The sequence below is a fragment of the Cavia porcellus genome, unplaced genomic scaffold, assembly GCF_034190915.1.
Source record: "Cavia porcellus strain 051 isolate PalLab524CR breed Dunkin Hartley unplaced genomic scaffold, mCavPor4.1 scaffold_12, whole genome shotgun sequence".
In the NCBI taxonomy this organism is placed as follows: Eukaryota; Metazoa; Chordata; class Mammalia; order Rodentia; family Caviidae; genus Cavia; species Cavia porcellus.
Window position 1 is genome coordinate 18,743,049 of NW_026947495.1, and position 27,578 is coordinate 18,770,626.

Consider the following 27,578-nt stretch of genomic DNA (forward strand, 5'->3'; position numbering starts at 1 on the left):
TGATGATTACATATTTAATACATCTTGCTTTTAACAGCAATTTTCAAGGTAAACACATCATAAACCTTATAACTTATTAAAGACTTCATAGTGCTTAAAAAGTTGATTCTAAAAATATATCTTATTTGTTCTAAATGAATAACAATATCTGGAAGATAGAATAATAAATTACAGTATTATATTTACCACCAGTATAGTTAAGCTTATGTATACATATTCAATATGAAATCCTTTTAGGATTTTCACACTTTCACCCTGAAAATATAAAACATTAAAGTCTGGCATACAAGATTTCAGTCTGATAGCAAGTTTTAAAACAAAAAATTTAAAAATATCTACATGACATTCTCGGAGAGCATGAGCACATGCATATATATATATATATATATATATATATACATATATACTCTCATTCAATCATACACACACACACACTCAACAGAATATTCAGAAGATTTTGCTCTTGGGTATCAGACATTGTCAATTATTTCAAAAAGAAAAACTAGGGGGAAAGTTAGCTAAGAATATATTTAAACCACACTTAAATGGCTTTATAGTTATTAAAAAGACATGCCCAAAATTATTACCAAGATCTTTAACATGCACTGAATACTATTTCAATTCATCCTTTAACAGACTTGAACTATTCACTAGTGGACATGAGTACATAAGAAATTATGCACCCATGCTTTCCCCAGACTGCTTGATAAGGTTACAAGTCCAGGCATGCCACTGACAATGAGTCATAAGACTAAGTCAGCTTAAGTGGTTTGTTTTACAGAATCAATAGACTATAGAACCCAACAGAATTAGAAACTTCATTTTGATCTGTTTGAAGTTTCTTATCGGTCCATGTGCAACAGCACTATGAGATTCTGTGTTGCAAATGACAGTTAATATCACTTTGCATTTTGTGACAAGAGGCTTACTTTGTTGTTCCAAAACATTTATTCTAGTTAAATTCACTAACTTTTAATTTTATGTTTTCTTCCAAGTTTAGACTCAAAACAGTTCAATGATGTTTATCACCTGCTAATTACATGTAACTCCAATAAAATCTGTTGAAACAGAAAATTATTTTCTGGCTGTTTCCAGTAAAGTAGGTTTGAAATCCTTCTCTATGGAGCTTCATTTTCATTATATTCTGAAATATTTGAACTCTCTAAACAACATCAAAATAAAAACCAATCATATATTTGGGAACTCATAAGTCAAATTGCTGTGACTGGAAAAACAAAAAGGCACAACAGTAACTGACAGAGAAAATACCGGCTTCCCATTTGCTTTTTATTTTTGGCATTCCTGTTATTTTATTTCACTAAGTTTATAAATTGTTCAAAGCATTCTTAGACTCTTAGCTGACAGTAATAGAATATTTTGGCACATTAACATTGCAATAAAATGTATGGTATATCTAAGAAATTAAAAAACGCATTTACTAATCAATGTTTTTTAATGTAACGCACATATATCTTACAGTTTTTAAGTCAAATACATAAAGGTTTATAACTGATTTACAGGTGAAGCAATCACAGATTGCAGTAGTAATGTGTGTTTTGTGTGTGTGCCTGTGTGGGTGCGTGCGTGTGTGTGTGTCTATACACACCAATCAAGGGAAAAACTGCATCCTGGCAATTTTACAGTCCAAAACTTTGTTTATATAATTTACATGCTCTTTTCTTCTTCTTTTTCTGTACAAAAGATATATTTTTGCCTTCTTCATTCTTGATGAGATTTTTCTGCAATAACTTTACATTCATACTGCAAAAAGTAAAAGTTAAAAGGTTAAGAGATAGAATCTCTTTGAATTGCAGTTTCCAAATATGCTAAGAAAAGGTTCTATAAATGAATAATACACGTGTACTTTACTCCTCAAAGAATTTGAGTTACATATTTAGCACAGTTAAAAAACGCTTATAGGAAAAAAGTTAATTCACATTCTAGAAGTGAAACAGCCATAGGTAAAAGATGACTTTTCTGCATTACAACGAATGATAGCAATTTATAATTTAGATCAATACTAGAATATTAAAAAAAAAAGTAAGTTTCCTTGAATGCTCGGTAAGGCAAATCAGCAAAGGAAAACCCATAAACTTAAAGGACAGGACTGGTGTAGTGAACTCAGATACTATTTTTTCAAATCATCTTATGATTTAAAAGAAAAAATTTATTACATTACAAAAGCTTCTGGTCAAAACAGAGATTTTAAAGTACAACTATAAAAATGAATAGCCAAGGGGCTGGAGATTTAGCTCAGCCGCATAAGTGCCTGCCTTGTAAGCAGGCAGTCGTGAGTTCGATCCCTGGTACCGGTAAAAATGAAAAAGACAAAAAAAAAAAAAAAAAAAAAAAGAATAGCCACAAAACTATATAAAGGAAACCAATGTAGTTAGAATAATTGCATGGCCAGATTATTAAAAAGACAGCAAAGCAAATCACTCAATTCTCCTAGCTGGCTAAAATAGTGACAGCAGTTATTCATGAAATTGCTATGGTCTCTCTTATAGTTTAACCCTTGCTACTATAACTGACGTTATCAACAACGTTGCTTCCTTCATAACTAAAATGATCAAACAACTGGATTTACTAGAATTCTAATTTATCAGTATTACAGTGTTCCTTTTCACTTTTACAACCATTTCTTTTTTCTCCATGTGATCAATAAATCATATACCCTTATCCTTAACGTATTTTGGACTTTTTCTCCAGTAACTTTTCTACATTTAATACATCTGGATTAAATTCTTCCAAATGGTTTATTTCAATGAGTGTAAAAGAGAAATCCAAGAATGCTGTCTTCACAAATTACCTTCTCTAAAAGGATCACTATTTAGAAAAAAATTCATATATATTTCATACCGACAGTAACAAAGTAAGTGCTAGTTTACCATTGCCAGTTGTCGACCAATGTTTCCCATTGTTATGCCTCCAGCAAAAAATATACATGGTAACCAGGAACGAACATAGAGAAAATCTGGAGATGTATACCTAGAATCACAAAAATATTTTAACATTAAGATAATTACAATGCAAATAAGTGATTTTGCAGATTCAATCTCAATTCCGAATGTTGTTATCATTTATCTACCTAGCAAAGAAGCACCTAAAAAAAATAATACTTACTGGTAAACACCATTATAAACTAGAAGTTGAGTGACCACAGTTGCCAAGAAAGCGATTCCTACTCCAAGGCCAAAACCACTTCTAGATCTATCAAAAGTCCACCACAGTCCAATGGAGAGTGCAGCCAGTGTGAGAGACAACTGTATGTTGTTATCAAAATCCACTTTCTGAGATCAATGTTAAAGAGTCATCTCAAAATCTGTAACCAAATGTCATCCACTCACTTTTCTAAAATGAGAGGTATCACTGTTGAAGGAATCGTTTATTCTAGAGCACACCCAGCCTTTTATCTTTCAATATATGTGATTAGATGGGAGTAAAATTGGCTCTGGAATTTACTAAGCACCAGATATTAAGAGGGACTTAATAAATTCCACTGACCTATTATTCCTCCTCCCAAAAATCTAGACACATTTCCAAATATAAGGTCAGATCATTATTTAACAAATGCTTTCTTTGCTAAAAATGCACATGCAAATTTAAGAACACTTGTATTGCTAAAAGAACACATTTTTGCAAAAAAGGAAACCAGTATTACTTCTCAAAGAAGTTCAGAATTACTTGAAAATCATACAGGAACTTGAAAATAGAAAAGCTGACAGCTATTTAACAGGATACCACATTCTCTATATGATTTACTGACAGACACATTTTATAATAATGCAGTTCAGAAACAAGAGTACCAAGGACACAGTATCCTTTCTATTATGTCAACTGTTCCAGTTTTAATTTGTTGAGGAGAAAGCCTTGAAGGGAACATTATCTCGCAACCTGCCAAGCTATATTCATGTCTGAGACTTTCTGGTATAGGTCAGTTTGCTCAAATGATATTATATTTTCTTCATTTACTTAAGCATCTATTCACAAATGCACAGCCCTTTTCTACTCCAAAATCTCTGGGCAGAACAAAGCTTTACAACTTTCTCTCTCTCTTTTTTTTTTTTTTTTTTTTTGCTAGGGGATTTTACCAAAGGAATTAATTTCAAGTGTCATTAAGAGGGCATTATCTATGTCCCAAACGCCATATCTTGGCTTTATAAGCAGCTCCTTGGAGCGGGAGGGAACTATCATAGTCTCACAAATGGTCATGTTATACGTACAAGTCCAAAAAAATGTATGTAAAACTATTTCCTGCTACCTTCAACACCTTGTTGTTGACCACCATTCTAGTACCTTTATCAAACCAGCATTCTGAACAACCAGCCTGCTGACATCTCAGTATCTGAGAGCTGTTGTCTGTCACTCCCTCGAGGTCACTTCTTGCTTAAGCTTGATTTATCAAGAAACCTATAGTTCATATAGGCATCCTTCCTGGAAAAGTCTTATTCTTTAGCTGTGATTATGTCTAAAATTCTAAAGAAAAGGTTTTGAACGCTGATTCCTCTGTACAATAAACATTCATATAAAGAATGGAATTTGATGTTAACAGGATCCATCTTTGCTAATTAACTTCAATAAACAAAACAAAAAGGTTTTGACGAAAACAAGTAAAATATATCAACCTTAAAAGTAGAATCATGCTATTTTTCAAAGTCTAAGTAACCTAATATGTCTATGCTATAAATTTTGTAAATGTTTTGAATTTTATAAATAGGGCAGTTAAGACACTATATTTAAGTATTTCATTCAGAGAGTAAGAAAAGAGTGAACAAAGGAAACACAATGTAAATTGTATACGAAGTTTTTACAATTCTTGTAAGGTTATTTCAATTTCTCAACTTAAAAACAAAAGCCATAGGTGAAATGACTGGGATAGAAAGGTCTACTTCAGCAGAGAGAGGAATTTGCATAACGATGAGGCTGCTGGGCAAGAGAATGAGATGTGCCTATACTGGCTCCAGGAGTTCTGGTCTTTGGTTTCAGTTCTGCTACAGATTGGTATAGTATATAAAAACAGTGAATGATTCAGACTCTTTTTTTTTTTTTTTTTTTTTGGTCTTTTTCCTTTTTATCAGTACCAGGGATCGAACTCAGGACTGCCTGCTTGCAAGGCAGGCACTTATGCCACTGAACTAAATCCCCAGCCCCATGATCCAGACTCTTGAACTTCCATATATCTTGTCTCTTTTATAAAAAATAAAAAATGGAACTATGTGATTTCTAAGTTCTCTTCTACATAGGACAGTCTGTGATTTGATCTTTAAACTCTCTCAACCACTATATTTGTATTTCATAAAATCCTAAATCTTAAAAACTTTACCAAAATAAACATGCTGGGAAATTCAAAAGAAAATACAAAGCCAAACTAACAGCCTCTGAGGTACTTTCAAATTCACCAACCTGCAGGACCAGTGAAACAGGGAATTATTTCCAGAACATGGATCCTTGCCTCTTCCCATGGTTTCTATTCCCTAAAATATTAAAAGGACTTCAAGACCTGGTGAAAGGCACAGGAATTGACTGGCCATATGACCTACATACTCTCTAGCTGACTCTGCTGGCCCTGAGTCAAAACAAGTTTGAGAGAGCAAACTTTTGGCAGCCTGAGTCATACTTTATGCTCCTCTAAGTTTCCAAGGTTCCTGCTACCTTCATTGTGCAGGCCAAACATTTTAGAAGAAAGACAGGAGTAACATTTCCCACATCCTTTTTTACAAAGTAGAGTCAGACAAGGGAAGAGGGACAGGAGACGAAGTGGGAACAACAAAAGAAAAAACTTGTATGAAGGAAAAAAATATGTTCTAGACTTTTCTGGAAGGAGAAGAAATGGTAGCTATGTAACCTTTCTCATGAGGATACTACAAAAAATATTCATTAGTCACTAAACAAAATGTTAGAATCCTCAAATAGTAAGACTTCTAAAACATATACTTTAGAGGGAAAAATACAAAGTCCACCAAAAAAAAAAAATGTATATACACTTCAACATTTGTCATACAGCGAATGGCCACTACTTTGAGCACCTCTTGTATCTATACAGCCCAAAGGTAACCTGTATTAATTTCATGATGTCTCAATAAATTGACTATTAAAATATTCATAAAAGTTTTTCTTTTTCTGATATACTTTTTTTTGGTGGACTCTATGGTTACTTCTGATCAAGGTATAAATTAGATATCCCTACTGATGCCACTTTTAAGAATGTTTTTCCTGTTTTGATATTATTAAAAACATTGACAGTGCTTTTAAAAATTGTAACTTTTTTAAATTAGAAAAATAAAAAAACACTTGTGTCTTAGTTACTTCTTGTTGCTGAGACATAATATCTATACTCAAAATTGGATGAGAAAAGGTTTATTTTGGCTCACAGGTTGTAGAGGTTTCAGTCCATAATCATCTGGCTTCAAGGCAGGGTAGCATGGTAGATAGGCATTGCAGAAGGGACAGTTCATAGCAAAACAAATAAGAGTCCTTGCCAGCTTTTTTTCTGTCCCTTTTATATGCAGGATACTGGGAACAGAGTGATGATGCCAAACCAATTATTGGACTGATTTAGCAATTACAAACTCTTAATCCTTATATTACATGCTCTAAATTCAGCCACCTCAGAAAAATCCCCACCTATGATTGCGTGAGGTTTTGGGGGACATCTAGACACAAACTATAACAAAGTATAACACTGTGGGAAACTGAGGCAGAAGGATCACAAGCTTGAGACTGAACAATTTAACAATATAGCAAGACCCTTCTCAAAATAAAAAAAAAAAAAATAGAACAAATAACTGGGATGTAGCTTAATGTACAGTCCCTGACTTCAATACACAGTACTTCAAATAATAATAATCATGATAATGACAACTCAAGTTGCCAATCATTATTAGCAAGTCTATTTATTTGTTTGAGAAAAGGTCTTGCTATCTTATTCTAGCTGGCACTGACCTCATTACACAGCCCTGGATAGCCCTGAACTTACAGCCTCCAAATTGCTGGAAATACAGGCATGCACCATCACATCCAGATAAGTAAATCTTCACTGAAGAAAAACAGGGAAAAATTATTTGAAAATGTATCTATTTGAATCACTGAATGATTGGAGTTTCCTGCTTTGACAATATGACTTCCAGTCTTAGAAGACTGTATAGAAGTAATTAAGCAACCTAATTTATTGCAAAAAAAAAGTTTTCCAATGTGTAAAAATTTGTAAATGACACAGAGTAACAGAAATTTAAAGGAAGAACTATTGCCTATACTGCAATTACATAACTACTGCTCTGATGTTTCAAGAATATGATTTACATTTGTTTGATCACTAAGTGGGCACATTAAATATGACAACAGTACAGTTGCAAGAGGCTGTTTAATCTTTGGTTTGTTGGAAGCTGCTTTATTATTGCACATTTCATTACAGTGTAAAGGATACAGCACTGGCATGATTTATACCAACAAAGACAGCTACACACCGCATTACACTGGACCACTCTCTTTTAAATTTATGTGGTTCTCCTAGATGCCTGTCAATGCAGGGGTATAATAATCCAATCACAGCTGTGGAAAAAAGAAAAAAAAATGTTACCTCCAATGTCATACTGATAAAAATTAAACTATAAGAATCACTATGGCCATGATTTGCATTTTAAATATTCTTTAAAAAGATGAAAAAACTCACGTTATTTAATATGAAAAAAGCTCAAATTGTTTAATATCAATCACAGACATTATTAATATCACTGAAGATAGCATTGTAAATGATTACAACAATAGCCTAAATTCTAATAGATGAGGCGCTCTAAGTGTATGACTCACACTTTAGCAGCTGGACTAAAGGATTCACAATACTTTTCTACTACAAATATTTATGAGACTTGAAAAGCATCAAACCAATTAGCACTTCAGCAATGTTTTTGAATCTACAATAACTGTGAAATATGCTTTTAAATGCTACAAAACTAAAAAGAAGTTAGAATCATAAATATATAGAACCACCTCATATACATATTGTTTCAGGATCCTGGCTGTCCTGTTCTGTAGATTAGTCTTGCCCCATCAGCTTCTTCTGTCAGTTTTCTATATCTAGCACCTTTTCCTGACACTCCTTTCCACCCTGGGGTACTTATAATACTGAAGGTCATACTGTCAAAGCAGAAAATTTCTCAACAGAAATCTGTATGTAACATTAATTCTGCACATAGAAAAAATGGAATAAACAGTCTAGAGGAATACAAATTTTCAGCTGAAATTCAAATTCAAAGTTAAAAACTAAGAAATCATTTTACTATATTTCTTAGTTTTAGAACATCTTGAATACTGTTATCTATAACATAATATATACAATATATAATATTGTATACAATTTTGTATATGGTTATTGTATACAAATGTATATGACTGTGATCTAAAATATTTGCCAACAATCTTTACTTATAAATCCTCAGTATTTTCTTCACTAAGTAGGAAAAACTTTTAAATGCTGAAGTAGTTTAAAAAGACTAAATCAACCAAAATATTTATTTAACAAATTGTAAGGACAATACACTTCCACAGATTTTTAACAGGAAATAGCTAGGCAACTTCGATTTGGTAATCTTCTTCAAAACAGAATGATTATGCTACCATACTGAGAATAAAGACATGACCATCACATCACGTGAAAAGCATGTTTGAAATGTTCAAAACCGCCTAAGTGTAATGAAATTGTTGTATCAGTATCTACGCGTGGGAGGGTCAGAAGCTTCTCCCCAGCGTAGTATTAGCTAACTGCGTCTCACAAACACTACATTTAATCTTCAGAGAAAAACAGAAGTCAATTAATATCACAAATCACAGCTATCAGACTGATAGAACATAATTCCAGAGGCTGCCTGGCCACTGGTCCGTCAGGAGATGAGATGCTGCAATGAAGCATGCATTTTCTAGTCCATGACTCTTCTAAGATTTGCTGAACATAGATGGCACCAATCTCAGCAAAGCAGAGCATGAATAGCAACTACAAAACCTAAGTTTCACATCAGTCCTATTTAAAAATTGTTGCTCTAAAATCCTGTAACATTACCTGATAATATTTCTGACACAGTTAAAATGGCAACACACATTCCTAATAATTGAAATACATCTAGATGCATGTTAGTTTTTTCTCAAGGAGTTATAAAACTAAAAGCTCACCTGCCATTCCTCTCTCCTAGCTCCTCACTATAATATATAGATAGAAATAGATACAGACCAATATAAGTATACCTGTATCTATTTATACTCAAATCTATCTCCCTTTCCTCACCATTCCCCTCCCCTTCCTTCCTGTCTCTCCCTATCCACCTGGTTTGCCTACTGCTGAGTAAAATCAACTAAGAGTAGGCACTCCAACTCAATTTTCTTCAGCAGTTGATGCAATGCGCAGAGAATTATCACGTGGAGAATACTGACATGTATGTGGAAAGATATAAATAAGTAAAATTGACTACAATTTTATGCATGTGATGTCAGACTTGCAAGTGAGAGACAACTGAGGAGAGAAAGCAAAAACACAAAAAGGAATTTAAACTGCCACCTGCCAACCTTGGGATTCGCCAGTAAAAAACAAATCCATTGAGTATGCATGGTTCTTGGTTGCTCACTGAGAGGAAGAATTCGAGATAGCTTGTCACTTCCCATTAAATATATTCTTTCTTTCTTTTAAATAAAGGCATGGCAGAATCTGATAGCAATATATATAGTGCTGCAAGGCTTCACTGTTTGGGAGCTCAGAATACATTTGAGCTTCTTTTCCCTTTCTATACCTTAAAAAAAAAAAAGAAAAATCTAAGAGAGACTATTAAAATCATGACTGTGTAAAATTATATGCCAACACAGTCCTGCTTGATCAGATGGTGCTCTGATGCAAAAATCACATTTCTTGTGATATCTTTAAATGACTTACCAGAAACTAGCTACAGTTTGCCAAGACTAAAGACCATTTACAGTAAGTCATCACTTTATGACGGTAGTGTGCTTAAAGCAATGAAGAAATAACAGAGTTAAATTACAAGGAGACGGGCTAAAAAGACAGAACCACTCAATGAGATATACTTCCATGAAAAACTACAACAGAATAAGATACTATTTTGATTCAACAAATATTTCAATCCTATAATTTATCTAAATTTATCAATTTGGTTCTTGGTATTTGATGGGGATTTAAAAGAAAAAAAGAGTAAGCAATCTAATTCCAGTGGCTAAATGAAATACTGTGTTAGGAGGGCAGTTCCTAGCCCTCACGCTACATCTGTTGAGGAGAGGTGGGTTCTGTCTGGTCTAGAGGAAAAGCTTCACAGAAAAGATGATCCTGGATTGCTTGTGTTCAGCAGGTGATGGATAAAGAAATGGTTTTCTCATCAATGGTTCTCATCAACAGTTAAGAGGCAGTTGAAAAGAGCCAGTATCACCAGGAAACTGTAGCTCTGGGCGTGAAAGGAACTCCACAGTGTAGAAGGATTCACGGGAAAATAAAAGCAGATAAAGTGATATCATAGAGGATTTATCCTGCAAGATACTAGGGAAGGAGGAAAATCGTGCCATCATACTTGTCCCAGAAAGAAGCATCTGTTCATATGGCAGTGAATGTGCAGCATGGGGAATGAGCCAGAGGCAACATGAGAGGCACAAAGATAAAGTATGATAATCAAGCAGTGGTGAGGTCTGAACTAAGAAAGAACAAAGATGTAAAACTTGGAAGCTGGAAGTGAAAAGTGAAAGAAAAGGAGTCTTACAGGACTCTCTAGGAGTGGGTGAAGGATTACATGATGAAATGAACAAGATTTTTATGTTTTTCTTTTCCCAGTTACCTACTGCTTAAACAGTCTGGATCAAATGAATTACTTGTGATGTTTGAGGCAGTTTCCCTACTTATTTTACCCACATGTGACTGTTGTCTTTTCTTCTCTTATTTATCTCTTTAAAAAGATTCCTTTGTGGCCCTCAGTAATGCTCAGGAAGTTTTTAATTCTAGTTTCAGGGCATTGCCCATATAAAGAAAGTAATCAGCACTATGAAACTAAAAGTAGAGAACTCAGAATAGGAAAATGAAAAGAAATTTATGAGACATTTCTACTAATCCCTGAAGACAGACTTCTAACTTTTACTAGGACTGCGTGATAGGGAACATAGCAAATAATAAATAGAGGCTCTTCTGTTCCTCGGTAGAAAGTGATTATTCTGGAGACTCTCTAAAACGTAGCTGCTCCAAATGCCTAAGAACTTAGTTGGACAGGAAAACCAAAAGATGACCATCAATTTTTCTGACATACAACAGTTAAAACTTAGAGAAGGGTTTTGAAAATGTGTATCCTATCAACATACGTACTCACAAACTCATATGCACTGCATTTCTTATATCATTTATTTATTTCCCTTTATTTCCTCTAAAATATGGAGGACAAGAGGAGCAGAAATTATGCGAGAATCCATATTCCATTTTTGGCAACTGCCACAAATCTGTTCTCTTCACTCTCACTCCTTAAGCACTATCCCACAAACCTGGTAGAAGAGTTAACTAAGAATCCAGATTTCCTAATACCTCTCCACTTTCTTTTGCCCAGGTATGTTTTGGAACATATGTTTTCAGAAGAAATATTTAAGCAAGGAATGTAAATGCAAATTTCCTAAATGAAAAGGTTTGAGATTAAATGTACAGTGTGATATACACTTAAGAGCTAGAAAAAAAAAAAAGAAACATAGGGACCAAGTGGCTCAACATTTGTAACCTTCCTTCCTAAGTGTGAGTTTGTGAAAAACAGGACAGAGCAACTGGCAGCAGATGCAGCTTTCTCTCTCCATAATGGAGCTAAAATGAAACCTCTACCAATTTCCCCAGAATGTGCAACAGACACAATGTATTACATCTAGTTCCTCAAGTGGAGGGTAGAAAGGAAGGATTCTGAGTAGGGAAGAGTGTCAGTAGTTCCTTCCCCCAGGTGTGACACCTGAGCCCAGCCCCACCGTTCACTGGCTCTGAGATTGTGGGCTTATCAATTTTCTTTTCGTCTCAGTGCCCTTACTCCTTCAAAAGAGGCACACTCTCCCAAGCCTGCTCTCCACAGCTCAGGGGTTAAGGATGTGCCTGGCACGTTAGCAGACAAGTGATACGTAACATTTCCCTCCTCTGGAGCCTGGGGATATAGCTCAGTGGCATAGCGCCTGCCTAGCAAGCATGAGATTATGAGTTTGATCCCTGGTACTATAAAAAAAAAAAAAAAATCCCTCCTCTGATCTTCCTTTTTGCTTGCCTTGAAAAGACATGTTCTTCCAAGTATTGAAAAATTTCCATTGGTAACCACACAAAGCTATATATCAGGAGAAAATAAAAAACTAGAAATTTTTTTGAAAAAAACTTGATTTTTCTCTTTTGAATTTGAATGAAAGAAAACAAATGAGAAGCAGCAAATATAACACTGAGTGATAAATATAATTTGTGCTTTCTTTGTCTGAACTATTTTGTTAATTCTCTCAGAGACTGACAACATTCCCCAAGAATGTTAACTCTGAAAAAATTAGGAATCATTGCCTTTATGACTTCTCTTTAAATGTGAGTACTGCAACGGTTACACATCAATATTTAAGCCACATTAAAACCTCAGCATCAGACTGTTCATGCAACAGAATTACATAATTATCCCATAAGTTTAATGAGGTCATTTTTTAAATGTCTCACAGGTTTTTTTTTTTTTTTGGAGGGGGAGGTGTTACTAGGGATCAAACTCATGACCTTGTGCTTGCCAGGCACTGTGCCTCTGAACTATATCCCCAGCCCTACATGTCTCACAATTTGATTCACTCTTTGAATTCCCCTTCTACCTCACGTTCTAGGATGTAACCCCCAAAAAACTACACTGTTTCAACATATGCATGAATTAAAAATATGGGTATTCAAAAAACCAATTTTCTATCTCAATCATAATTATCTTCTATCATATGATTATGGCTGCTTTATATTCTTTATAAAATAGCACTGTAGTTTATTGGTGTCAGTCATTAGAAAAAGCTAATCTATTATGAAAGCTCAGCATAAATAAAGCACTCTAAAACACTCCACTGTATCCATTACACATCATCCGCCCCCCAAAAAACATGCAAAGTAACTAACAGGATTCTCAAAAGAAATTATCTTATCAGTCCCTCTAAATATTTACTGTAGAGGTACATTTAAAAATAAGATACCAATCAATTAAAAGCTAAAAAAAAAAAAACTTTAAAAGTGAATGAAATCATTCCATTTTTTTCAAATTATGTACTTTTAAATAAAACACAGTGCATACATCAAACTCTTAAGACCTAACAGCAGTGACCTTTAACAAAATAACTAACAAACTGAAGAAACAACAAAATCAAGCTTTATCACAAAGGGAATCAGTTTAATTTTTAGGGTTAAATTTTAAAGGTCACAAAGAAACCAAACACAGAATGAGAAAAACAGAGAAATCAATGATTACATTGATATTCCATCTCAGAAGAGGCAAAAATCTTCAGCAACACAAATCAGATCAATGGAAGCCTGAGGCTGAGGGTGTGTAATGGACTTCAATAGGAAGAAGAAAACTTGAAGGATGACAGAAACATCCTATAGCTGGACTGTTGGCTGTGGTTCTGTGACTACACACATCTTGTTCAAATGCTTCAAATCGATTACTTATAGTAGGTTCATATGATGGTCTTCCATTGTACTTAAATTATACCTCAATAAAGTTGATTTTTTAAAAGTTTATTGGTGAGACAACATCCACAACCCTTTCTAGGCACTGCCAAAACACTCTATACGTACCTGAAGCTGTGCCACAGCATGGTGGTACCCACCACGCAGAAGAAAAGATGCTCGCAATTACATCGGGTGGAAATAAGGTCACATTTCTCTGAATCTGGAGCAAATTTAACACTAATGCAAGAAACACTCCAATAAAAAACAAGACTACTCCTCGAATCACCAAGTTTACACTCTGGCTAGTGACAGATGAGATATATGGGCCACACTTTTTGGGGCCAGGTGACTCCGTCTCTCCTTCTGCCATAGTTTCATAAGTTCAGTAAGCTGAAAGAAAAAAGGAAAGGCTTTCCAGCTGAAAAGCTCAACTATCTGTGAATAAAGGCAGACCGATGTTTCAATAGTGCTACATATTGTCCAAAGGGACCTACCAGTAATCCTGCAAAAGATAAAGAAAAAAATGAATCAATATGTATCTAATATGTGATCATATATTTTTTATTACACTACTAGGTAATTTTAAAAGACAATGAAATGACAGGTTTTATACTAATTTATTTAAATTAGGCACCATTGAATAAGAAAATATTCCAAAATATTTTATACATGACAATAAAAAAATGAAGTGTTTACTAGGATAAAATAAGTGACCTAAGAGATCCAAAGATTACAATAATATTAAAAACATCTTATCCTACCTCATAGAAAAATAGAGCAGGTAATCTGAGCTATTTCTGACAGGTCTTTGTATCTTTCACCTAAATTATCAAGCCCATCAGGTACAGTATTTTATACTCTACAGAAAATCAACAGACTAACTAAAGATAATGTAGTTTACATAATAAAATGTGACTTGCTCATGAGGACAATTCTACAGAAGAATAAAATGTTCTATTTCAATGTTTAATGTTTACATATTTGAATTGCTGCACAAAAGCATTCTATAATAGCTAGGCCACCATGAACTCACCTATACATACAGCAGCCACATAAGCCAGATCTGATCACACTCCCCTGGGCCACAGCTAGGTCCAACTCCTATTTTAACCCTAGCTACAATCATGAAAGTAACTCTGAGAAAGCCAGAAAGAGGAAGAAGAAGAAGAGGAGGTGAAGGAAGAGAAAGAGGATGAGAAGGAGGAGGAATAAGAGGAAGAGAAGGTAGAGAAGGACAAGGTGGAGGATCAGGAGGAGGAAGAGAAAGAAAAGGAGGAAATGCAGAAAAGAAAGAGGAGGAAGAGAAAAAGAAGGTAAGAAAAGAACAACTTCATGACTAGATTCTGAGAAGTTCAGACCCACAGGACCCCTGTTCTAATACACAGAACTCTGTTACTATAGTCAGTCTAAGTATTTGTTTACTCCTGACAAAAGTGTTGCTATGGTTAGGATATTGTTTGGATTCAGGAATTGGGAGCTTGGGCCTCAGTGTGCTGATATTGGCAAATGGGACTTGAAGATGTGGATCCTGGTGGGAAGCCCTTGGGTCAATCGGGACACTACTCTTGGAAGGGACTGTGGGATTCACCACCTGTCCGGTTTCCTGCTTGGTCATGTGATTTTCCCTCAGTCTGTGCTTCTGCCTTCTGCTATGAGCAGAACTGATGCTGACATCACGGCCTTATATCACTAGAAGTATGAAATAAATAAGCCTCTTTTCTTGGTACAGCTGGCCTGCCTCAAGAATTTGTTATAGTAATGGAAAATTAACTAATACAATGATCTTTCCTCTGCCTGTACTTACCACGAACAATGTGAGGTTTTCTGTGTGACACTCTAAGTACTTTACATATGGTAACTCATTTAACCCTAATAATAACCTCAAGATCAAGTGCAATTATTCTATTTTACTGGTAAGTCAAAATAGCAAAGAAAGGTTAAAGAAACTTGATCAAGTCTACATTCATAGTGAGAGGAGGGCCAGTCAAACACATGACTCCAAATCCTTGTTCTTAGCATGTTCTGATCCCTGAATGGTTGCATAGTTTTGTATTTATTTTAGACAAATACTAGTAGTTTTTAAGTAGGAAAATACTACAATTGCTATTTTGCACTTTATTTTTATCTTACCAAGCTGGGTGTATCTTTACAAGTCAGGACATAAACAGTATTTAAAATCATAGCACTTGTAATAACTACCTTATAATCATATGTACAGTTGGCTTTATGGATTATAAACTTTCTATGTAAATGTTATGCACTATAACATCTCCCCCTGTGTTTTTATACCCAGAAAGCTGCCTGCTTAGCACTCAGTGGAAGCTCCATACATTCCTACTTGTTAAATTAAATGAGGGTAACTTTTTTCAGTACCAAGGATCCAACTCACAACCTCGCACTTGCCAGGTAGGTGCTTATGCCACTGAGCTAAATCCCCAGCCCTGAGGGTACTAACCTGAACCAAACTACAGTGGGTTAAGCAGGCCTTTTAGAAGGCGACTTAGAACCCAATCATCATTTAAAATATATTACCTCTAAGTTTCTAATTTTCAAGCTATATTATGAGTGAATTTTAGAACAAAATTCAATGTATAAATTCCAGGAAATAAAGGTAACATTAGAAATAACCATTATGGCCCAGGAAATATAAGTCAGTATCACTGCACCTGACATCTGCCTGGCAAATGCAAGGTCCTAGTTTGATTCCTGGCACAAAAAAAAAAAAAAAAAAAAAAAAAAAAAAAAAAAAAGACAGAAACAAATTATCATTATAATGATATCTGTAAGTACTAGTAACTTCCACAGTCTATTAGTTCCACATGATATACATTTGGATGTTTAAATAAGCCTCTGCCATACTCAAAGTTCTGTGCCCAACACTCTCCCTAAGCTGATCCTCACCAATCTACTTAGTCTATAATTGAACCCCACAGTTTAAAGGACTGGAGAAAATAGTAAATATTACAGTGGATTCATGGGAAAGTTCTAAATGCCACCTGAAAATGTCCTGAAAACATCTTCACCTGACCTGGTATTCAGACCGTTCATTGCCATGCTGTGACATTCAGGTATATTAACATGTCATGTGTTCTGGACATTCATAGCATTAGTAGCATCACCATCATCATCATCAATGACAGAGTACTCATTAATTGATAGCCTACCCTTTGTGTTAGACATACAGTAACTGTGGTCTTCAAAATAATCCTACCTTTAGGATTTTACCTATGAAGATACTAAGTCAAAGAGATTTAGCAACTCGATTATTAATGGTCACAGGACATGCAGGATTAGAACTGGAATTTTACTTTAGGTTTAACTGATCCCATAATCCATTCTCTTTCCTCTATATCCTAAGTCCCATTCCACTTTAACTACTTACACCTACATAAAATTATGTGGTTACTGAAGAGATGGTTAAACATTATAAAACCAATGCAACTGCAGCATGTCTCAAGGAATTGATAGATAGCACAAAGATAATAAATATACAAACATTGAATTTTTTTTAAAAAACCACTAGATCAAAGGAAAAGATGTTCTAAAGTAAAAGCAAAATAAAACAAAAAACAAATGACTAACTTAAACACTATATGAAACCAACAACTTTCTTTCCAATTGGCTTCCCGAACTGCCCGAGGCAGACAAACCCCTTACAGCTTCAAGGGGATAAGTATGTCCTGAGTAAAGCATTTGTTTCCATCTGTAATTTTTTCCAAAAGGGAATTAATGGCCAAGTGACAGTTCATGGTTAATAGTATTGCTAAAAGAACAAAACAAGTTCAGTTTTATAAGATATGTCAGCTGTGCTAACCTCCCAACTCACAATCATTTGCCAGGACTTGTGAAAGAGTATTGGCATTCAGGATAGGACAATTTTCTGAAACTGCCTAAGCCTTGCATATCATTACACATCCCTGGTTTCTGCCCATTAAAATGTCAACTTCCGTCATGTATGATAACCAAAACCGTGCCCACATTACTTACAAATGTCCCGAGTGCCACAGATTGCTAGAAACCTTTTTTTTCCATTCTATTTCAAGACTACCAATGACTTTTTAAAATGTTTATTTTTTTTTCTGCCACAGATATTTATTCAACCTTTCCTGGTAGAATTTTTTACAATTTCATGCATACTTCATTCTTAAAGTTTTCTTTTAAAATACCCCAACAATTGTTTTATGTTTATTTAAAAGAAACCCAAAAAGCTAACTTTGTTCTACATCCTTATACAATACTATACAAATACTGGGAGCAGAAATCAATGCTACGATGTTTTAGAATTGTAGTATTCTAAAATTTAAGGCATTGGAAAGGAAGCAGGAGCTCATCTATTCCAAGGGGTATCTGTGCCTCATTCAAAACAAAAATGTAATATATACACGTGTGCATTTTTCTAAGGAAAGAGTTCAACGATCACATTAAGTACTCAAGCTCTATTATCCAAAAAACTCAGGAATCAGTGACTTAACAGTTCTCTGACTTCACCAGCAAGGAAAATGCCATTCAGAGTCAAGTAATTGACAAGCAAGACTGTATTCTGAACCTTACTACCACAAACATGTAAAGTGAACTCCTGGGAATGACTTGACTCATTAAAAGGATAGGAATTTCCACAAAATCATTCACCAGCTATGTGCAACAATAAAGTTCCTAAAGTTTATATCACTCATTAAGGAAGTCGGTTATTTTAAAGAGAAAACTAGGGAATAAGTATTGCTAAATTTGTTTGAAACTCTGCTCTTCTGATTATTTTCTGATACTTTTAAAAACAAAGTGTATTTATACCTTTAAATATTACTCTTGCATGAATAAAAAACTTTGATTCTCCAATTTTTAAAAAGAAAATATGTATTTGAAAAATTTGGATTATTTGAAAAATATTTTGCTGATCAGAGAAAAAGTCTCTGGTACCTATAGGAATTAGAAGACAGAAAATATCCCATGGATCCTCAAAAAAAAAATGTCAGTAATAACAGGCAGGTGTTTTAAACTCTCATTTTATAAAAATCAGATAAGCTAGCTTCGTAAGATCACAAACTATTACCAGGCACCACCAGAACTAGGCCCAACCATTCTGACACCATGTTAACTTCCTTCCACTTTACCACATTGCCTCAGGCTATAAACACAACAGCAAAACAATTTAAGTGCTGCCACACAGGAAAGAAATTTTAATATCATGTTGATAAACTACTAATTCCAAAATAATATGTTCAACCACTGGACATGAAAAAGTCTACCTTAAACCCTATCTGCAATTTCTATGAAGTATATGACCAAACAAAAATAGTGTGGATACTTTGGATAGCTCACATAGTTCACATAGAACAATGACAAATCACCAATACAAGAAAAACATTATTCCAGATGACGGATAGCCTATTCATGGGTTGACATAACTACTTTTAGAAAAATAAAAAGGTGATATTAAGTGACTCTGGGTATTGTTAATGAAAAGTAAAGCGTATGTTAACCACTGAAACGACCTACAGGCACAGGTGTTTCAACATAAACACAAAACTTCCTAGAAATCTTAAGAACCACATTCATTTTAACAACTGCAACATCCTCCTCTCACCCAGAACCAGTAAAGACCATCGTACTTTTTCCACAGATTAGCAGTCACCCCAAGCTAGTCAATTATCGGTGGAACAACTGTGAAACTAATTCCATCTCAAGGCATTTCTTTAGCATCTCTACAAAGCAGTAAACTATGGTATGTTTTCCTAGATTGTCTAATACCATTCTTTAATAACTTTTCCCAAAATTAACTGTACCGAGGTCATTATCATTTAAGTTTTAGTACTGTCCCCTGCCCCACCTCCACCATCTTTACTGTTTTCCTTTTTCAGATTGCCACCCAACTGAAAGTCCAAAATCCTGGTAACGTGTCATCACCTGATTTCTAGGGCCTGACAAGAACTCTCTTTGGTTCACCCACATATTTAAAAGTATACTATTCCAATTCGAAATGCCAAAGTCCTATTCCTCAGCTCACTGTCACATCATTTGGGCGCATTCTGCATTTGCTGGGATACCGAGATTATTTTCATCTACCCCCTCCCAAGCAGGTCTTTCTTCCCGGCTACAAGTCTCTAAGTCCTGACAGCTCACTATTTGACAGCTCGCCAACCTCAACCCCTTCAGATCTCCAGGGCCGCCCGCTCTCCGTCCTCCAGTCTTCTCCCATTCTGACACTGTGCTTCGACACTGTGCTCCCCTAACACCTGTCCTCAAACTCGTTGTCCCTTCTAGACCTCGCCAACCTCTCTCCAGATAACAGGAGCCCCTCGCCCCGCAGGCCCCATCTGCGGTTGTTCCTGGGTTTCCACGCCAGACACTGGCATTCCCAGGCTGCAGAAGTCTAGTTCCTCTTCCCGAGGGCCACCCCCTTCGTGAGGCTGCTTTCCGCAGCACACGTCACCTACGCTCTGCCGGGAGACCCCAACTCACCCCCGCCTCCGCCATCTTCTGGGACCGGCCCCCGTCCCCTCTCCGCCTCTTCCTCCCCCCTCCCACAACTCCGCCCGAGTTCCACTGCGCCTGTGCGGCCTGCTCGCGGCGCGCTGGCGATCGGGGCAGAGGAACTTCCGGCGCTCGCTGGCACTGGCTGGCGGATGGAGGAGCCGGGGCAAAAGGGTTTCCGCTCTGCTGGAAGTTGGCAGCTGGCGGGAGGCGTGAACCGTGGCGGATGGAAAGCTGCGCGAAGTGCTGTGGTTTGCTGACCAGGCAGTGGTGGATTGTGACGGGTGCCCAGACGCTGTGGGCGGAGCAAGGGAGTCGTGCACCGACACACGCACGCTACGGGGGCGGGGAGGGTGCTGCATAACTCTGCGTGTCCCTAATCTTGGAGCCAAAAGTTTTGCCTGCCTTGGAGAGCCGGAGGTCAGGTTCTTCTCGCAAATGACCTTGGTTCTCTGTATCTTCTGTACATTGGCCCAGCTTTATCCTTTGCGCTTTTTATTCTCCATACCAAGTCATAACTTAGGAACAGTACCATACTATTTTTCTGTCATCGCCATTCCACAGCACTTCTTATTCTTAATAGTTTCTCACAGACGAACAGGTAATGGATTTGGGCGAGGATTTTTTTCACAGGAAGGGCTTTAGAAGGTTACTCCCAAGTTGCACACATATTTTACAGACCTCTTACTGTCAGAAGGCTTATTTCTGATGAATCTAAAATCATGCTTTTGGAACATAAACCAACACACACAGATCTTTGGAGACTGTGCAGATGAACTTTTGTTTTGAATGGAAGCAATTTCAAGTGTAGAACGAAGCCATATATAAAGCCAGAGGACAATCATTAACAAATATTTTTAAAGACGAAAACAAAATGTCTCTTGTTTTACATTACTAAGCTATTCCATATATCACCTTTTTGGGTGGCTTAACCCAAAATGTATTATGAATGTGGACATATTACAGTGGCCTAGAGAATAGTTTTAAATGAAATATGGACCTAAAATAATTGCATAATAGTTTTTTGGTTTGGGGATTTTTTTTTTTCATTCTGAACTGGTAAATGACATGATTTTTGTTTTTGTTTTTGTCGTGCTGAGGATCAAACCCAGGTCCCCATACCTACTAAGTCAGAACTCAAGGATATGAAAGTTTATGTTTCTGGGTTTTTTGCTTGTGTTTGGTACTGGGAATTGAACTCAGGACCTCACATTGACCAGGCAGGCACTGGGCCGCTGAGCTACATACCCATCCCTGATCTTTTTATTAGAACATTTATTTCTGAAAAGTAAAAGACAAACTAAGTTTGTAACAGAAGTTTCTAGGTGGGTATCTATATAATCTTTGCTTTTTGTAATTCTTCAAGTTAGTTCCTATAGGTTTTTACTTGCCAATCTAGAAAACTGGGCCAATTATACTAAATGTATTAGGCATTTGTTTTTAAAAAGTGCCCAGAAAAGAGACAGTAACTTCAAAATGGCTCTTTTTGAAACCTGAGTTTTATATGCTCACTTCATGCCCCTCTGTATCCAACTTTTTCAACACTTACACACTGCCTTCAAGGTAAACCTGATTGAAGACTGTAGCCTACAGAATTTATGTTAATGTACAGACTCATTAATTACAAGGAGAAACAGAGATCTAAGAAGAATCATGTAGCATTAGTTACCATGATTCTTATATTCAGTGCAATGGTTCCTTGAAGTACAAGACTGAATATAAAATCATTAGGAGAGCTACAAGGACCGTAGTCTTCTTTGATTAGGTTTTTCAGTTAGTATTGAAGATCTATATGCAGCAATAGTGAAGCTATGCATTCTGTTGCAAGCTCAAGAATTGGAAAAACATGAATTGATTATGGAACCTGGCATGTGGATGGATGTACAGTAAGATATATGAGATTTGAATATCAGGCTTATGAATTTGGAATGAATTTTTGTTTTCATGGAAACATTAAAAGCCTAAATTAATTGATGCCAGATTATAAATTGGTTAAGAACTTTGAGAATCCTAGCAACTTTGGATTACTTTGAATTTGATGCAGTGTCAATGGAATGCTGATGAAGGATTCTTGAAACCTAAATTATACTTTGGCTCTGAGACAGCATGTGTGTAATTATAAATTATGTACAATAAATTTGTTTAGGTAGGCGTGCATCTTCTTATTGGTAAAATGAGGTATTAGATGAATTCACTGTTGGAAATAACAATGATTTGACAATTCTATAGTTTCAGAGGTTTCCACAAAAGTTTTTTTGCCATGTCAGAGTGAGATATTGTTAGACTAAAGTTAATTATTGCCTAAGGATAAATGATTAACTTAAGCCTTACAATAAGTTTTTAAGAACCTTGAACTTGGAAACTTTACCCAATTCAAAACCATTCAAAAAATTTTTTTAACTACATGGCAATTTTTCTACTTAATAGCTGGGATCCAGAATATTAGAAAATGTCCTAGCATGGATGGTTTTGTTTTTGTTACAATATTTTAATGTGGGATGCTGCTATAATTTAGATGTGAGGTTCATGTACTAGAAGCTTGAGGTCATAGAACCCTTAAGAGATGAATTCAAATGGAGGGTAATCAGGTTATAGAGACACTACCCTCATGAATGGATTAATGGTGGTTAGTTTAATTAGGATCTGGTGGGAGTAGATTGGTTTCCAAGAAAGCAACTTGTTATACAAAGAATGACACTGACCCCTTCCTGTCCCTAATCTCCTGTTTCCTGTCTCATATGATCTCTTCCTCTTGTGGATTCTCCTCTCCTTATACCGATTCATAGACTAAGGTTTATGACACTTGATTGCATTTGTTGGTTTCAGTGTCTCTTGACTCTCAGCCTCGAAGGCAAGGATCATGTTGTATTCTTCATGGATTTACTTTCTTTGAAGATTGAGGGCTATCTGTACACGCTGCTATCATGGTGCCATCCACTGTATTGTAATGTAGGCAGAATGCCCTTACCAGAGGCCTGAGAGTTAGGGCTGCTTGAACTTAACCTTTCAGCCTGTAAAGCTGAGCTAAATAAACCTGTTCTGTATAAAGTATCCAGGTTAAGGTGTTGTACAGTAGCAATACCAAATGGACTATGGCGGATAACATATAGTTGAAAGACAAAAGAAAGTCAAGAAATATTGCCCTTTTCTTCTTTTTAAAAATTTCTTTGCCTTTTTAAAAACCTTTTTAAAATTGCTGAATGAATTTATCAATCCATTTATCCCTTAGGAGGTATCACCTGAAACCTAGCAGGTACCAGGATATTAGAAGGAAAATGCAACAAACAAGGCCTTCACTTATGAAGTTGACAGTCCAGTGGGAGACACACAGTAAGTGGTTAAAATAATATGTAATTGCAAATTGAGACAAGTTCTCTGAGATGGAGAATATGTGTGACTTCAAGTGTCACTTGAAGATTGAGGGCTATCTGCGAAGAGCAGGATATGAGGAAGTGTGAAAGCAAAACCCTGGAAACTTTGTGCATGCCAAGAAGTGAAAAAAAGGCAGAGTCACTAATTAGGAAGTAGCAGTTAACAAGGAAAGTTGAATTTGTTTACTAATGTCACAATTGACCACTTATTGTGTGCCAGGTACTGTATTATAGTAATTCTGTCTTTGGTGCCCCAGTCGCCTTCGAAACACACATAAAATAGTAAGTGAGAAGGTAAGGCTAAGAGAGGTGATTTTCAACCTCGGCTACATATTATGATCACCTGTAGATCTGTTAAAACTGCTACAGCCTGAGCCCCATCTTCTGTATATTCTGATTTAGGTGAAAGAGGGCCCTTTTAATGTAATCCTAAAGTAATTCTACTGCAGGCAAACTTGAAAATCACTGATTTAACTTAATTTGTCCAACATTACTTAGCAGTTAAGTAAGTGGTAAAGGAGGCATGAATTCCACCTAGATCTGTTTGATTCCAAAACCCGTGCTGTTTGCTACTTAGTAGCATAGAGTAAACAGTTATTTCTGGAAGCTGTTAAACACCAAGACAAGAGGATGAATGAGACAGAGTTCTTACCTTCAATAAATTCATAACCAGTAAGGCGGAAGTCTCAGCAAACAAATCTAGGCCAGCCACACAGACACAAGTTAACTGAGAGCCATTGGTGAAGACAGATATGTTCTATTTGAAGCTAGAGTGATATGAAGAGTAACTAATAGCATGCAATCTGGGTAGGCAGCTATTGCACTTGTCACCTGAGAGATGGTGCAAGCCTTCGAGCCTTGAACTAAAGCAGTGGCACAGGTCACAAAGAAAATTGGCAAGATTTGCTGACCACTGATGTTGGTGATGAAAAGAAAGAACTGGAAACCACCTTCAAAGTTTTAAGTGTGAGAAAGTGAATGGAAGTAACACCATTGACCTAGAGCAGAGTGCAAGAATTGAACTTTGGGTTAAATGAGTTTAAAATACTTCAAACTTTGAGGTAGAAATGTCTAGTTCAGCAGTGGGAATGTGCATCTGAAAGTCAACTACAAAAATAGGTCTAGATAAAGATCTGAAATGACTGCCTCAGATATTTGAAACCATGCCTTCTATAATATGTATGCTATGTATAAATTTTTTTACAAAAGATAATAGGGAGAAAAAATTCCAGCATTACCATACTTGAATATGTCAATAATGTTTTTATTTATCTGCAGTGATATTAAGCACAGTCAGTTCATGATTATCCAAGATGAGTTTTTAATCCTTCCCAGACTTTCCCTGGCCACAACGTAAATTTAACAGATGATACATAGCTTTGGAATGCAAACCAATTTTAGATATTGACTAAATATTTCAGAAGGATGCTATATGATGCATTCAGAAATGTAATGGAGATACCCTAGAAACAATGTTCCCACATAAATTTTCTGTACCCCTAATTTTGACTTATAAGTATTTTTATAAAATTACTTAAACCTACAATTTTTATAATATTCTAAACATAAAACTAGATAGAAAATTCTTAAGATTAGGCTTGTACACATCTATAAAACAAGTATTTGCAAAACCATAAAATAGATAAGCTTAAAATAGTAATGTAAAAGACATTTTATTTAAATTAATGCATGACATAAATATTGAAATATTTGCTGCAGAAGAGATCTTGAGATAAAACATACTTTTAATTTTGTCATATGATAGTTCAGTTCTCTCACTGTGTATCTCTTAAACCTTTGTTTTACAGGCTACCTTCCCATTATTTGGTCTTCAATTGAATACGTGATAATTTAAGCCCAACTGTATTTTTTCAAAATCCAACCTAAGAAAATTACAGGCCAATCTTAGGAGAAGTAATGTGGCAATATTCTATTAAAATGTCTTTAATATGATTCATAACTTGCTTATATTAGCATTCTAAGATTATCATGTAATTTAAATCATATTATTTTCAAATTCTCTACAGAAGTTGCAAACTACTGAGAATATATCCATGCCTTCTAAAATCCTCAAATACCACTTTGCAAGACAATATACTAGATGATTTGGTGCTTTTGGTTATGTATGTTTTGTAAAATTCCTTAGCATAAATCTCTAATTCCCAAAATATGTTCCATAGAATTAATGTTAACAAGCATTTCGTGAGACATGGAAAAAATTTTTGGTAAGCTTTGAATTAGAAAAAGTTAACTATTTTCAATGTGGGAATGCTAAGACCCTTTAATATGCCAGCACACAATTTGACCCATGGAACATTTGTCTTTTTCTCATCTTCAGAGTATTTAAAGAACTAATATTTAAGTATGTGCTTATAGCTGTTCAAATAAATATACCCAGGAGAAGTTGAAATAATCAAGTATTTTACTGTCAAGCCTATTTTTAGAATCATTTATCAGTCATCATCTACATAGAAAATAAAAGAATCATTAGGTATATGGTACTATTTTTCAGTGCTTTGTGTATTGCTTCATTAATAATACAGGTTCAATAAATATTTGTTCAATTAATTGAAAATATTCCATGAATAGCAGTTTCTTCTACTTTCATTTCATGATCTATATACAGGAAACAGCTTCTGGAGAAAAGACTGACTATAGTCACAAAACTATTTTTATATAGCTTTCCTATGTAACCAATAATTACCTTGGGGTACCATGAAGCAATTTGTTTAGAATGTGTACCATCCATATAGGTGCTAGCCACACGTCTATTTATGTTATTTAAAATAAAATAATTTAATTCCTACGTGGCACCAGCCACAGATCAGGTGCTCACTAGTTATGTGTGAACAATTTATAGATTACAGAACATTTATTTCTATCATCACACAGCTATATTCGATGATTTATATAAATTTATCCTCCAAACAACTGACAAAGTAAAGATAAAAACTACAGACAGTATAAAACCATCACCTATCAGCTATTTGTCTACCTAAATTTGACAAGCTCTTTTATTGTGGTAAAGACAGAATAAATGTAACACAAGAAGTCCCATGGTTTGGTTTGGTTTGGTTTGGTTTGGTTTTGCTTTGTTTTAGAAAAAAGCTTGCATTGTAGCATTTGAGGCCCTCAGACTTGGCATTAGTCTCTTCCAGAAGAACACACCAAGTTCAGAAGGCAATTTGGATTCTCTATCATGGAAAAGTGGCCTCTAGAAAGCCTACAGATGAATATTACCCAGGTAATAGCAGCTGGCTTGGTTACTGAAAACAAGCTGTAATACATTTTTAGTCTCTCCTAACAGCATCAATGAATTGAAAAGATAAGACAGGTATTGGCAGGCCAAAATCAAAGCGTGGGACTCCAAGGAATATGCACAGCAAGAAGGCCACTCCTGAATGGAAATTATTTGCTGATTTAGGAAAATTGAAGTTTTGTTTGGACAGATTTTTCATACAGAACAAATGTAAAACTATAGGCTCTGATTCACTTTATAGTCATAGGCCTCAAATTTAAATGATGGGACCCCAAAGTACAGCACATTTAGCATTAGGGTTATCAGAAGTAAAATTCTCTTCTATATAAGGGAAGTAAAAAAACAGTGGGAAATTAAAAATCTGAGAATCAGAAGCTGTGAAAATGTAGCCAGCAGCTGGCCCTCAGGTAAATTGGCATCCAAAATTCATTCCACCTCAGCACATCCTAAAATTCCATGTCTCTAGTTTTTGTGAAGTGATCTTATGCTAATGAGAGTCCAAAATGCCCGTGAAACAGACCCGTCTAATAGTTTTTTCCTAGTTTTTTACAAATATCTAACCCACTTCTAATAATCTGCAAATAACACCTTTATCATCTTCCCACAGCCTTTTTTCCCCACAGCTTTTATCTCACTTGTCATAGGAACAAAAATGACTTTTTTATTATCTCATCAATTTATAAATCATGTAATTACAAGACACAACTGGCAATAATGGTAACAGAATCCCTGTGAACAAAAAAACTAATTGCAGGGGATGGAAGTGCTGTAGCAGGTAGTTAACCACAGGTGTTGCTCATGACACCACAGCCATTCT

The 27,578-nt window shown here is 35.5% G+C and overlaps 1 protein-coding gene and 1 long non-coding RNA gene across 6 annotated transcripts; one reads left to right on the forward strand and one right to left on the reverse strand.

Moving 5' to 3' along the window:
* Insig2 (insulin induced gene 2) lies at positions 1–24,308 on the reverse strand. Of its 5 annotated transcripts, none has more exons than XM_013142496.3 (6): positions 24,155–24,308; positions 13,790–14,165; positions 7,424–7,548; positions 3,124–3,290; positions 2,889–2,988; positions 1–1,761 (listed from the first exon to the last, which is right to left on the reverse strand). In XM_013142496.3, exons 2-6 carry the CDS (start codon positions 14,031–14,033, stop codon positions 1,720–1,722), a joined length of 678 nt encoding a protein of 225 aa, XP_012997950.1. In that variant the 5' UTR covers positions 14,034–14,165; positions 24,155–24,308; the 3' UTR covers positions 1–1,719. The 5 variants fall into 5 exon arrangements, with proteins under 5 accessions (XP_012997950.1, XP_012997952.1, XP_063115032.1 ...); XM_013142498.3 differs by having other exon boundaries at positions 13,790–14,053; positions 24,155–24,285; XM_063258962.1 differs by lacking the exon at positions 24,155–24,308 and adding an exon at positions 20,120–20,257.
* On the forward strand, positions 20,435–27,334 carry LOC134478268 (uncharacterized). Its single transcript, XR_010050768.1, has 3 exons — positions 20,435–20,551; positions 23,361–23,461; positions 25,311–27,334. It is a non-coding gene; the product is annotated as an uncharacterized LOC134478268 (long non-coding RNA).
* The last annotated feature ends 244 nt before the right edge of the window (positions 27,335–27,578 follow it).